The sequence below is a fragment of the Nilaparvata lugens genome, chromosome X, assembly GCF_014356525.2.
Source record: "Nilaparvata lugens isolate BPH chromosome X, ASM1435652v1, whole genome shotgun sequence".
In the NCBI taxonomy this organism is placed as follows: domain Eukaryota; kingdom Metazoa; phylum Arthropoda; class Insecta; order Hemiptera; family Delphacidae; genus Nilaparvata; species Nilaparvata lugens.
Window position 1 is genome coordinate 71,187,856 of NC_052518.1, and position 15,346 is coordinate 71,203,201.

At 32.2% G+C, this 15,346-nt stretch overlaps 1 protein-coding gene across 6 annotated transcripts in view; it reads right to left on the reverse strand.

Annotated features, from left to right (window-relative positions):
* Nucleotides 1-4,158: 4,158 nt before the first annotated feature.
* Nucleotides 4,159-15,346, reverse strand: part of LOC111047535 (C2 domain-containing protein 5) — a 122,127-nt gene continuing 110,939 nt past the window's right edge. For 5 of the 6 annotated variants that reach the window (XM_039441562.1, XM_039441559.1, XM_039441560.1 and 2 more), the window contains 2 exons: nucleotides 9,975-10,094; nucleotides 4,215-5,116 (listed from right to left, as the gene is read on the reverse strand). In XM_039441562.1, the coding sequence (XP_039297496.1) occupies nucleotides 10,032-10,094 (63 nt within the window). In that variant the 3' untranslated portion in view covers nucleotides 4,215-5,116; nucleotides 9,975-10,031. Of the gene's footprint in view, nucleotides 5,117-9,974; nucleotides 10,095-15,346 lie in introns of all 6 variants that reach the window. The other variant, XM_039441558.1, reaches the window with a different exon arrangement.

Sequence of the window (15,346 nt, forward strand, 5' to 3'; positions counted from 1 at the left end):
CCATGTTGTGACGTCATCCGACTGGAGGTTTGGAAGAACTGTTCACAGTGATTCTCTTCCCGTTGCCAATACATTAGTTGGATAGAAGCATACCAGGCAAAAAGTGGTATGAGCAGCAGTGTGACTTATCAGAGCCATAGTTAAAACGGGTCTGGCAAACGACTCTGCAACGAACATCTATTTATGGGCGAGTTGTTAACTAATGGCTCTGTTAACTATGGGTGACTTTATGTAGCGACTTTGCAACCGGGCATTAGTGATTACAATATATGTGTAATGCTTACAAGCATTACAGTTCTAGTGTAGATTTGAATTTCGCTCCTTCAGTAAAGGAACAAAATGTCGACTGCGTGTACCTAGTATTTATAGAGCCCTAATCTTGATTTTATACTCCCTAAGTCCCTATAGCTACGTCATCGTATTTTTCTTCATGTGGTTATTGTACACTTCTGTGAACAGCATAGAGAAAGAAATACCTTTACTTTGTGGAGACAGTTTACATTTACAGTGTTTAGTTGTTTTCTTGTTTAGTGTTGAATCGTGGTTCAAATGATGAGTTTTCAAAATTTGTTGTTTAATTTTCATTCACTTGGTGTTCAGTACTTTAGACTTTTTGTCAAGTGTGAGATGATACTATTTAAATGGGTATATTATTTAAATTGAAAAGAAGACGAGTAACTATTATTATGATTAACAAATTTTTACTATACAAAAATCAATAATATTCTGTTCGTGAGTTCGTGATACAACAAGATTGGGCTGAAATGTCTGCACTATTTTCTAGAGCCAAAAGTGATATTAGTGGACATAGAATAGTGGACATTGTTCATTTCATAGAACAATTGAAAAAAGCTGGTGAACATTCTCCACAATTTGGTTGTTCTTTCACCAATTTGAACTTGGTGAATGAAAGCAAGCATGGCTTGAGATCTGGATTTTGGTTTGATTTCAACATGTGTGGCATAAAAAAGACTACCACGGTACTTGGTCTGACAAAATGAATAGCCTACTGTAGTGAACAGCATATGAACATCAATTCTGCAGCAGTGGCAGGTACAATCAACTTAGGAGGAGGATTCAGTAGCCTCGAAAAACTGCTGGGTGCAATGAATAGGTGGTACTCGTTGCATGAGCCAGATAACTTTTGTAAAATACTAAGAAATAATTTCAAAGGCCTGGGATGAGTCATCATTGGTAGAGATGAAGAAAGCTGTCAAAGAGGAAATTGTCTTGGCAATAAGAGCTCGCGGTGATGTGGACAAAGGATGGAGTGCCATTGCTGACCGTGGTTGCAGATGGCAGCTGGGCCAAACGCTCTAACAGAACCAACTACAATTCACTCTCTGAAGTGGTAAGTAAATAACATCAATAAGTTCATATTATGTCACTATTCAACTATGAAACTACACTTATGGAAGTACTTTAGATAGATTACTTTTTTCATAGATGAAGTAGACTGGATAAAGTAGTCAATTTCACTAACATAGTCACATGGAAAACAAGTAAGACGCATGTATTCTGGTCATTTTGTCTTCCATAAAAAGTAGACATTTCAGAAAAAATTAAAGAAACCCCTGCTTTTATGTGATTTAATATGTTTATATTATGTGACTATTCAACTATGAAAGTACTTTAGATAGATACTTATACTCTAAGATAGATTACTTTTTTGAAGTTTTTGCATAGACGAAGTAGACTGGATAAAGTAGCCTAGTCAATTTCACTAGCATAGTCACATGGAAATCAATAAGACGCTTGTATTCTGGTCATATTATCTCCCTTGAGTAGCCTAGGCATTTCAGAAAAAAATTCTAAAAATTAAAGAATTTATGAATTGTAACAATTCTTTATTACCTACATATAGAAATGAATAGAATGAAATGAATATATATATATATATATATATATATATATATATATATATATATATATATATATATATATATTAATTAGCATTTGAAAAAATGCTATTTCTATTCATTTCTATATGTAGGTAATAAAGAATTGTTACAATTCATAAATTCTTTAATTTTTAGAATTTTTTTCTGAAATGCCTGGGCTACTTAAGGGAGATAATATGACCAGAATACAAGCGTCTTATTGGTTTCCATGTGACTATGCTAGTGAAATTGATCAGGCTACTTTATCCAGTCTACTTCGTCTATGCAAAAACTTCAAAAAAAGTAAACTATCTTAAAGTATAAGTATCTATCTAAAGTACTTTCATAGTTGAATAGTCACATAATATAAACATATTAAATCACATAAAAGCAGGGGCTTCTTTAATTTTTTCTGAAATGTCTACTTTTTATGGAAGACAAAATGACCAGAATACATGCATCTTACTTGTTTTCCATGTGACTATGTTAGTGAAATTGACTACTTTATCCAGTCTACTTCATCTATGAAAAAAGTAATCTATCTAAAGTACTTCCATAAGTGTAGTTTCATAGTTGAATAGTGACATAATATGAACTTATTGATGTTATTTACTTACCACTTCAGAGAGTGAATTGTAGTTGGTTCTGTTAGAGCGTTTGGCCCAGCTGCCATCTGCAACCACGGTCAGCAATGGCACTCCATCCTTTGTCCACATCACCGCGAGCTCTTATTGCCAAGACAATTTCCTCTTTGACAGCTTTCTTCATCTCTACCAATGATGACTCATCCCAGGCCTTTGAAATTATTATAAATAAATATATATATATATATATTATATATATATATATATATATATATATATATATTATATATCTATATATTATCTATATATATTATATATATCTATATATTATATATATATATATATTATTACTTTATATATAATAATTATATATATATAATTATTCAACGAGAATCCAAATCGAATGCTTTCAATTCATAGAAATTTCTTCTAGCTTTTGATTCTGTTGTCAATACTTTGCAGAAGCAGAAGCCTTTGTTGTGATTGAAATCATTCAATTTGGTTTTTCGTATGGTAATTATTCTATAATGAATAAAAAAAATCCACTTTAGGTCCTGAAAAGAATAAATGAACTTAAGGTTACATAAGTTTCAAAAGTTACCTATTTGGAAGTAACTGACATGGAAGTGACTCACGCTCACTCAGCATTGTAGCGAAATGCTATCAAGAGAATCATGTATATTCAAAAATCATTCAACTCTCAATTAGGATATCTCATTTTGAAATTCTAAAAATTACATAATTTCAAACTTTTAATAAATCCATATTGGATAGCAAAGCTTCTCCTTTAAAAAAAATGTTTTTTATTGTTTGTTTCAGCAATTGTTGGCTACTACACAAAAAAAAGTTATTTATTTTCTGGTGAAAAATAAATATTGTGTGACCTGTGCACGAACTTCGAATTCACCAAAAGAGCACGTGTGCTTCTTGAACTGGTCGGGCAGCTCCAGCAGCATGGAAGCAAGACCATACAAGAACTTGACTGTGATCAAGATAGAGTGTAGAAATCGTTTGATGAGACACTTTTGTAACAAACTTCGGGAAATTTCAATTAAATAAATCTTAACAATTTATTATAATAATACCAAGACTTCCATAATGACTTCTGTTAAATAAAAAACTTTTTAAATTTAAATGTTTGACTTCAGTTCTCTTGAAGAGTGCAGTCATTATGCAATTATCTTTAATAGTGAATGCAGTGGTTTTATTCTGTGTATAATGCACACGTCAAGTTTTCAGTATGTCAAAATTTCAGTTTGTCATGTTTTTTAGTCTTGTTTTCAGTAGGTACGTCAGGTTTTCAGTTTGCCAATTTTTCAACACGACGATTTTTCAGTTTACAGTTTCACTCTCCCGGAGTAGTTTTCCATCTAATGTTATTTCAAACTTTTTACCATAGGCTAGTGGAACGATTTCTAACTTAACAAGTTAGCAATGTGATACTTGAGTGGTCCTAGATAAAATAGTGTATGCAGTGCAATAGTTTTATTCGGTCTATAAAGCACTCGCAAAGTGTTTAAATAGTCGCTCATGTTTAACTCGCTCATGTTTTAACTTACATCCAACTTAGTACTTTAAAAACCCTCATGATAAAACCGTTGCAAGAACGTTACTATTTGATCACTTTTGTACGTTTTTATAATACATTTGAATAATAAGTAATGGTGAATGTGGGGTGTTAGTAGTGAATACAATTTTTTTTGTAAAAATGTTGGAAATATATTCAAAATTTATCTTAAAACAGTAGGTACTCAATTGACAAGAATTGCAAAAGCGAAATTATTCGTTGTAAAGGTGAAATTTCAAATTGCTATCCACAGATCATCTTATTTAACATTTTTTTTTTTTAGTTTATCAGAGATTGACAATGGTGTAATAACCGAAACCGGTCTTTCTAATTATCAATAAATCAGTGGTTTTTTGACAATTTCTTAGTCTTTTTCATTCATTATTTAACAAATTTCAAATATCACTGGACAAAACACCTTATATGGTATATATATAATATATATATAATACCTTATTGGTATTATATAAACCCAAGTTTCAATCATTCAATAATAGCAATTACTAATACAATCGAATTCCAGTTAAGTATCCACAATTTCTCTCATTAAATACATTACAAATTTCACTAGGCAAAGCAGTTAGGATTCAATTCAAACTGATTTCTATAATGAAATCAGAAATAATCATTAATCCAAATTCCAGTTTGGTATTCAAAATTACTCATATTTTACAGGTTTCAAATTTTACTACAAAGAACAGTTCATATTCAATTCACAATGATTCAAGAATACCGATACATAATTTTCCCTATCTCTAATTGAGTATCAACAATTTCTGATATTTAATAGATTTGAAATTTCACTAGACAATAATCCTGATTTAACTCACACTGATTCAATAATATCAATGAATAATTGGGAAAAATCCCAGTCAGGTATCTGAATACTGATTCTCTGAATATGGTAACAATATTACAAAAGTCTATGGCCAATGAACTAATAAAAATATATACTAAATGAGAAACAATAACTAATAGAACTAGAAACAACAATCCATGAAAACCGATGTCGACATAAATAAGATGATATCCATCAAATCAGCAGGAGTGGCATGTGAAACTCTTGATAGCAAAAATGAACGCACCTGAAATGTGAGAATAGAATAATTTATTTATAAATTTATATAAAGATATCATACAATATCTATACAATAAAGAAAAACAACAAAGATTTTATACAATAGAGTGCAACTGGCAGAATCCTCAGCACTGCACACAAAATAATAGTAAAATCAATACAAAAGAAAGTGTAATAGTAATACAGTAAGTTAAAAAGTTGAAATTAAATTAATATAACAAATTTAAAAGCATTTGTTTAAAAACAATCTCACTTCACCGGCAGAGGTAGATGGAATTTTGAATAGCGATACTGGCTGATAACAGAGTAGTAGTGTAGTAGATAACAGAGAAGTATAGTAGTGAACGCACACCTCCTACTGTGTCTACTACACCGTCTCCCCTACCCTCCAAGAATAGAGCATGAGTCCACTTCGCCAGCTTTCCTGACCTCCGAAACGTCTTCAACCACCTCAATCTCGGGGTCCTCGACCAAGGATCGCATTTACAGACTGCCAGCTGTACTACTGCAGTTGCAGACTAGCAAAATGCTCAACCTCATCCTGTAACCCAGAGGTCTTGGTAACAGGCTGCCTACCATTAAATTCAACTCCGGACCATCTAATCATCTTCAACTGGCAACACACATGTTTGGTGTTCGTCCAGAGTTTCGTAATACAAGTGAATACGAATCATTTGTAAAGTTTTTTTTGACAATGATGTAATTCTGCTCTTGGTGATTTGTGGAAGCATAAACATTAGGAGCGTTCAAGATAGATACAAAAGGTCTCGTGATGCAGCTGAAACTGATGCAGATGAAATCAAGGCTCTACTGGGATTATTATTAATGGCAGAAGTTTTTAGAACATCTCATACCAATTCGAAAGATTTGTGGGGGAAAGAAGGTCCACCAGTTTTAAATTTTTTGCTACGCAACATGAGACTTGACGATATAGAAACTCGCTCTGACAGGAGACTTGATAAATTGGCTCCAATCCGAGATCTGATAACACTGATTATGGTAAGTTTGTTGTACATGCAATTAGCAAGCGCATACATGCATATGGTAAGTGCATATATACATCATGAATATTTGACTATTGATGAGCAGCTTGTTGGCTTTCGTGGTCGATGTTCCTTTCGACAGTATGGACAAAGGTATGGACTGAAAGTTTATGCCATTGTGATGAAAAAACATTTTACCTTCTTGAATTATTTGAGATCTATGTTGGGACTCAAGCCCAAGGACCATACAAGATGAGGAATAGTACTAGTGAAATCTTTCACCGCTTGAATGAACCAGTGAAAAACAGTGGAAGGAACATTACGACAGAGGTACACAAGTACCTCTGGTACACAAGTGTACAGTTAGCCGAATCTTTGCTAAAGAAGTGACTAACTTTGGTTGGGACATTTGCTTTTCAACCTTCATTTCATTCTTCAGTGTTTGGTTTCAAAAAGATAATACTTTGGTTTCGTATGCTTTCTACTCTTCATCACAATGTTGGAATTGACAGCAGCACAGGAGGTGATAAGAAGCCAGAGATTATCACGTACTACAATTCAACAAAAGATGGAGTTGATAGAAGTGACCAATTATGCTCCAACTAGAATACAGGAAGAGAAACCAATAGATGGCATTTGGCTTTGTTCTTCTAACATTTTAAAAATTACTGGCATAAACTCGTATGTGATTCACAAAACAAAAAGTTACATCAGTTTGTACAGAGCTGCGTTTCTTAGAGAGCTAGCTCGCCAGTTTGTGCGAATTCACGTTGTCAGACGCTCTCAAAACACACATATTATTTTGAAACCACTGAGACAAAAAATAAATCCTTATTTGAATGGAGAGCAAGTTGTTATTCTTAAAGTTCCAAATGGTCGTTAAGCAACTGTAGTGCCTCTCACTGTAGGTCCGTGCAAAAAGGGAAAGAGGTGTCATTTTTATACCAATACCAAGGATTTGAAGCATTCACAAGTTAGCTCAAAATGTCAACAAAATATTTGCAAACCGCATTCAAAAATGATCTGTGTGGAGTGCAAAGACTGATTTTTATGTGAGTAATGAATTATATCAATATTCATCTATGATTATATCTTATTTTATATAAATACTAGAAATAATAATGATATGACAGACTGATGAATTGACTGTTGAATTATTCAACATATACATAGTCCAATATTTAGATATTTTATGTATTTGTAATGGTGATAATATTTATAAGAAAAATTATCATGGGTTTGTTTTTTCTTCAAATCAAATCAAATCAAATCGTTTATTGCACAAAAATATATACAGAATACAACTAAAAGGAAATTGACAACTTTGTGCTACACGTCGGCAAAAGAAAACTTGTACGCCGACGTGGAGTCTTAATATAACTTATTCACTTATACATTAATATTAATATATAAAATGATCCCACAATATTATAATATAGGCTAACAGTAATTAACATTCAACCAACTAAATATTCTATTCTAAGAAATAACAATAAATTAAAGATATACATAAAGCTGAATTTAAGATTCATACAACATCAATCAATATTAAACCAAATCATTAATTGAATAAAAATAATTTTCTTTCACCCAGGTATGGAAATCTTTTATTTTAGGCTTCTTTATCAACCATCCTCTTGGAACTTTATTATAGAGTTTATTTCTCAAATATGAAATACTTCTACGGGATAGGGTGCTATCAACTCTTTCAATTGTGATTAAGTTTTGAGCGACTTGTCTAGTTACTCTTTGAAAATTTTGAATATTTTTTAATTTGAGCACATGTTTCTTAATAGTCTTTAAAATGAATAATTGTCTTATAGTGAACAGATTGGAATTTTGAAACAATGTGACACTTGGGAAATCTCTCGGATACCTCATTATTGTTTTGATAACTAACTTTTGTAAAACAAATAGAGGTTTTAAAGTTGAATCAAAAGTTCCTCCCCATATAGAATTACCATACTGAACTAAGGATTGGAATAGAGCAAAATAAACAGATTTTAGTAATTTTAGACTCAAAGATTTACAGTATTTATTGATTGAATTTTTATCGTGAAAATTCATTTTCCTACAGTTACACTTAAAATAGCAATTAAAGCACTGAATTGCGTGCCTAAAATGGTCTATTCCTAAACTACTGTGTGAAGTAATAAATCACAGAGTGTAAATAGTTATTTGTGCAACTAGTGCGCAAAGTGACAGTTTGCTGCACCGAAAGAAACGTTTACGCTCGAGCCGTATGCGAGTTTCTTGAGTGCAGCAAAGGAACTTTGCTCACGCATTTCACATTAAATTTTTCCTACAGTTACCATTGAAAATGAAAAGTGGTTGATTATGGGTAAAATGATGGGTGAAATCCATCAAATGTTTGTCTGTATAATTTTGTTATTAATAACAACTTTAATTTATTTTAAACTTGACAAACCAATTGAAAATTAATAATCGATAATTTATTCAAATTAAAAATTAAATTAATCCCATCAATTTGAAAATTTGAATAATTTTGAGTAAATCTTAATTTCTAAATAATTTTTCAACCAATCAATTTATGAATGAAAAAAATATTATTTAAAATAATGAATAATTAATAATATTCAAAATGTATAATTTAATGAGTTATCATTTTTATTTATTTGAAAATCAGGAAAAATATAGATAGAACAAATTCACATTCAAAATACACGCCAACAATATCAACAGCTGATTGGGATGGCTGCAAGATAATACGCAAAGTAATACTTTGCACACTAGAGCGGAAAAGTGATTCTTTGCGTCTGTAATCAGTGCAGGAATGGTCACTTTTCAAGGTAACTGTAGGAAAATAAATTTTTCTTCCACCTACTGTCTAAAGTACTTACTTTACTTCCTGAAACATAATACTAAAGTGTCACTTTTTCGCAGAAAAACAGAAAAACTCCCTAGGGAGTAAACGTAACTCCATTTAAATAACATGGAAAGCAACTCTATATTAAAAAAATTATTGGACATAGGTTGGACGGTCAAAGCTTAGATGAGAAAACATAATAGAGTTTTCTGTTTTTTTTTTTGAGCCAACTGAATTAATTCAATACCTCAACCAGAAATTTGTTCAATTCATGAAATATATGATTGTATGATATTACATAGGTACTTAATATTAGTAGACGATCAAAATGAATAAATATTTTATTCTATTCAAAATACCAGCCAACAAATATTTGTCATTTGTGATTCAAAACTGAAACCCGATAACTGGAGTCAACCATTGTTGATAGTTGGCCAGCTGATAATTGTTAAAACTTTTACCGATAGACAGCGCAATCGGCAATGCCAGCCAGACGACCGATTTATACTTTTTAGTTTTTAGATTTTAGGTTATGTTGTAAAAGAAAACATTGTCACCAATAACGTGAGTTGTTAAAATTATTTGATTTGCAGTTTCTATAATGTAGGTGGAGGAAAAATGTTGTGTACATCACGAGTGAAAAATGTTTTTTCTCCCTCAGGGAAATTGTATCAAAAACTTTCCCCCCCCCCAGGGAGAAAAATTTTCACTCAGGGAGAGTATTTTTCACTCTAGATATACAAATAACTATTAGCGTGCGTAAAATATTTTACACACTCCAGATTTGGAACATAACACAAAATAGTTGGTTGGCTATATTATAATAGATTCAGTGTGCGAGCATTGAAATTTGTTGGCAAAACTGACTGTGTTTCGATAAGAATAATTCAATGGCTGCATACGATAAGAGCCCCATTAAGCGTTTCCTAAGAGCGTAGCACTGTATTTGTAAGGTAGATGTGGTTGGTGGTTCAAGCCCCAGCAGGCAAGTCACTTTTTTGAGAATTTTCAAGTCTGTATTCATTTCATTTATGTGTTTGATGGAAAATACTTACATATTGTCCCGATTTTTATCCCAGATACAGGAGATGTGCGAAACGTCAAAGCAAAGGTCATTCATTCGGGAAATAGGACACAAAAACGGCATCACCACTCACATTGACTAGACATTGAGCCTGAAACACAAACAAAATACACTACCTGTTTAGTATTCATAGGCCCGATCACACAAAAGCCGGTTAAATTTTAACCATGATTCCACGAGAACCAATCACAGAAGGCGTTTTTGAAAAGATGTTTTCTCATGGAATTAATCACGGTTAAAATTAACCAGCTTTTGTGCAACCGGCACACAGTAAGTTGGATTCAAGTCATTCAATTTAGAATTGTTCAAATGTAACCGCGTCAATTGTCATAAATTTTATGTTAGCTCTTGGAAGCCTTGACTTCTTATCTAGCTAGTACTGTAACTGCTACACCCGGGCATTCACTCACCACCCTCCCCTCGTATTCTCTCACAACCCTCCTCCCAGGCATTCGCTTTGCTTGCTGGAACTCGAGTCGTGTACTTCCATGTCTGCTTTGTTGCAATCCTCAACCCGCTCTAGTTTACCCCGCTATGCTATAAACCTCAACTGAATACCTCTTCTAGTTACCAATTCCCTCAATCTCGATTACTTTCACCCTTGCTCCGTGAAATCGTGAAAGTGCGTCGAAAGCCTCTGGAAAAACATGATGGTTTGGCCACACCTCTACAGGGCGTCATCAACTTGGTTCACTCAATACGGACTATTCCAGGTATTTAATTTATAATTATTATTAAACGAAAATCTAAATTAATTCAGGTATTTAATTTGTTTTTACTAATTTTTTATTGTTATCCCTCAGATCCTCCTTAGTTCGTACAACCTCCCGACTCCTTCATTACCACCCCCTAAACTTCAAAGTACCAATAATATATATTTTTTCAATTGAATAAACTAGTACTCAATTTCTGTGTTATTTTTTAAAGAAAAGACACGTTTCTGCCAATGCCATAAATAGTGACTTTCAAACAAAAGAAAAGAAGTACTTGTTTATTCAATTGGAAAAGTATTGAAACATAAATAATATATATCAAATTAATATCATAATGATAATCTCAAGAATAACAGCGTAGAGTGCAAGAAAAATCCAAGGGCGGATCCAGGAGGCTGTATCAGTATTATGGCGAGACCTATCTGTAACACTAAGGGGGGAGGATAGGATATACCCCTGCACAAAGTTAACTACTACATGTTTCTACAGTAATATTACGAACTATATGAAATTTTACTTTGAACCTAGATTCCTCATTGATTTTGAATACAATATATCAGTACGTCAGTCTGATATAGTACTCCAGATTTGCAGCATGACAACGCAAAATAGTTAGTAGGTTATATGGAGCACCAGTGCAGGAAAATCAAAATTAAGTTGGTAACAATGTCTGTAGTTAGATAAGAATCTTCAATGGATGTATAGCTACATATTTATTATAAAATCCCAATCTAGAAATCCAAAACAATAATAATGTTTATCTAAATCATAATTAAATAATAACTTCTCATCATTTAATAATAAATAATGTTTCTTTTCTATTGACAGTAATAATTATTTCAACTCCAAGCAATGAGAAATGTAGCAAACACACATTATGAAATTCGAATTTTGAGGTTAAATAATTACCGTTTGAAATCCATGTAAATAAAATTAATAAAATAACATTAGAATATACTACAATAAAATATTTTCTGTTGTCTATGTCATTTTATATTTTTTTTAGTTTACTTATAGTATTTTTCGGTAATTCAAGTTAACCATAAGTCTAAATATCTGAATCCTGTTTTTAGCTGGATGAAACAAAGTTAGGTACAATTCTTTCCACTAGGTCGCGCGCTTGTCGGTTCAGCCATTTTGCAGCCATCCCAATCAGCTATCAACATTGTTGTTGACTGTGTATTTTGAATGCGAATTTGTTCTATCTGTTTTCTTTTCTGATTTTTGTATTATTATAAAAAATGAGAATTTTTGCTGAGAATTTTCAACTTCAATAACAATTATTCATGTAATTTTGACAAACTAAATATTTGAAATAAATTATTAAAATTGGAAATTAAAATTTTATGAATTATTAATTGATGAATTAATAATAAATAAATTACTTATTCTTTTCATTTGAAATAATTTATAAAAATATTAAATATTGAAATGAAAATTAATGATAGAATAATTAATAAACCAATTTCATAATTCAATAAATGATGAATAAATAAATTGATATAATGATTTTACTTTGCACATATTACTTAAAATGAATAATTGACGAAAGATTTTCATTTACTTTAGAAAATCGATTTTAATGTCAATTATAATATAAATCTCAATAAATCTTAAACTGTACAAATATGAACATTCAATGATTCTCTCATCAGCTCTGCTGTTAGTTTGATAAACAACATTAGTAAATTATTAACAAGTCATATGGTTCATATGATTAGAAAGAAGAAGCGTGAATGTAGAGCAACCAGCTTCTTACATCTCCCCCCCTTGAACGAGAAACTTCCTCGAAGGTGTCAATTTGCTTGAGTGACAGATGATTGGTTCACTCCCATTGATTCCGCAGGCCACTTCATACATTGAGTTTGATATTCTTCTTATAATGGGGAACGGTCCACTTCTAACTTCATCTAATTTATTTCTATTCAACTTGTTCCCTTTTTCTATATACACTAGTTCTTTTTCCTTGAAACCATATATATTCTTCTGTTCTTATCACATCTCAGTTTGTTCCGTTTGTGGTTTGAATTGGAATTTTTTATTGCTTCTTCTCTGTCTATTTGTAAGTTTCGTTTTTTCCTCAGTTGTGATGGTATTATTTCCAAATCCTCTCCCAATAGCAGATATCTCGGTGTAAATTTAGTAGTGCTATGGATAGTCTTGTTGTATTCTGATGTGCAACTTTCCGCTATTTTCGACCACGTCTGCGTTCTTCCTTCTGGACTATTCACTTTGCATCTAATACCGATTCACCAATGTCTGGTTTAGCCGCTCATTAAGACCATTTGATTGTGGGCAATCTACCGATGTGAACACCATTGTAACACCTTTTTCGAGTAGGTAATCTCTAAACTTTTTTGATTTGATAGACGCATATTGATCAGCTAATAGGATCTTGACAGAATGGTTTTGTAAGATAGGATCTAGCAAACGAATGTATTCTTTAGTAGTTTGACCGCTAGAGCTTGAAGTGAATGCATATCTAGAGAAGTGATCGACCAATATGTGTAGGTATCGTTTTGTTGAGTTGTTTCCACCAAACCCTCCAACAGTATCTATCGACATGATCTCATACGGTTCACTAGCTGGACCCAATTATTGTGAAAGTAATCCTAATGAGCGACCTCTTCTTGTTTTATTCTTCTTACATATATGACACGAATCACAATAGCGCTTGACCATTTCATCCATGTTGGAAAAGTAGTAATGTGGACGTATGTGTAATAGTGTGAGGTGAGTTCCGATATGTCCTAGTTGAAAATGAATTTTCTCAATCAATTCTTTACCCTTTTCTTGAGAAAGGAAGATTCTTTTGTTTCCTTTCATACATTTGTAGAATATTTCCTCTTTATATTCAACATTCCTATTATTCATTATTGCTTCTTTGTTTTTTTCTTGAACGTCTTTTATTTCTTGTATAGATATCAAATTCACAACTGTTAAAATGTCTTCATTTCCTTCAAAGTGCTCTAAAACTGGATTTCTTGATAAAGTATCTGCTTCAACATTTCCTTTTCCTGGGCTATATATCAATGTGAAATCATATTGCGATAGGTAGTATACAAGATCTCCCAATTCTTCATCGGTTCGTGCTTTCACTCTGAGATTCTCCAATGGTTTGTGGTCTGTGATCACTGTAAACTTCCGTCCTATCAACCAATATTGCCAATACACAATTGTCTCTTTTATAGCCATACATTCCAGATAAATAGCTTTTTTCTTCTTTTGAGCAGGGCTCAGTTTTTTTGAAAAATATGCTACTGGATGAAGCTCATTATTTTCTTTTGGTTGTTTCAGTACAGCTCCAAATCCCTCTCCACTGGCATCGGTGAAAATGAATACTGGTTTTTCATAATCATAAATTTGTAATACGGGACTAGAACATAAGTATTTCTTCACGTTTTGGAAAGCTTTATCACATGTCTCTGACCAGATGTCAGGTATGTCCTTCCTCAGTAGATTGTGCTGTAAAGGTTCTAGAACTTTCACTGCATTCTCTATGTATTTATAATAGACATTTATTTTGCCCTTAGACTGGCGTACATTCTTCTTGGTTTTCGGTTGTTTGTCTCTTTTCAATTGTTTTGAGATTGTCAGTGAGTGGACGGACTGAGTTATTTTCAATTATGTGTCCCAAATATTTAATTGAACTCCTTGCAAAGTTACATTTTTCCAATTTCAGCTTGAACCCTTCTTTATAAACCGCATCAAGTACGAGGTTTATATGTTTCAAGTGTTCCTCAAATGTCTTTGAAAATATTAAAATATCATCAATGTAGCAAGTAAAAAAATCAGTCAACTTATTTTTTTGTAAAGTGTTACCCAATATTCTTTGAAAAATTGCAGGCGCGGTCTTCAAACCAAATGGTATCCGTAACCATTGTAATATTACATTTTTCTTCTCACATTTAAATCGAATCTTCAATTCGAGATCTATGGAACTTTATAGTAAATGTCAGAGTTATCAATAGACGGATAAACTTTTTGACGGAGAATTTATTATCGTAAATGTTTGTTGCATTGTTCCATGGTGTCACCGAGGCTGGGTTGACAGAATTAAAAAGATAAATGGTTTAGTTAAATAGAGATGATATATATATAAAAATTTAAAATAACATTTTCAAATTAAAGTTTTATTGAGAACAGATGTAGAATGTGAATTCTAAACTTATAAGTTATAATTTTTTGATGACGTGTCTGTGGAGATCGATATTGAAGAGGGCGTTGGTTTCGTGACTTTCAACTTGGCTTTTCCTGTTCAGCCCTTCCTTCTTCTGAAAAATGGCTTGCTACAAGTATTGTTGTCGTAGAGTTTTGCTCTAAATCATTTTCATTTATTAATGTTTTAAATTGAGTTTTATATAAAATTTTGTGCTGTTTTGGTCAAATTTAGTTGTTAGTGTAGTAAAGCCAATAGCCACTGTGTTTCAACTGTAAACTAGATAAGTATTTTTAGTTCGTAATAACTCTTGAAATAATTAGGATTAAGATATTTTCTCTTTCTGTATTTTGTGTATTTTCATCTGAAGATTATAAGTTAATTTGCTCTGAAAACTGGATTTCTCATTCATAGGCAATAGATCCATTCACAGTTTATCAAGAATCTATTTTATTGGAGCCGACAACTATT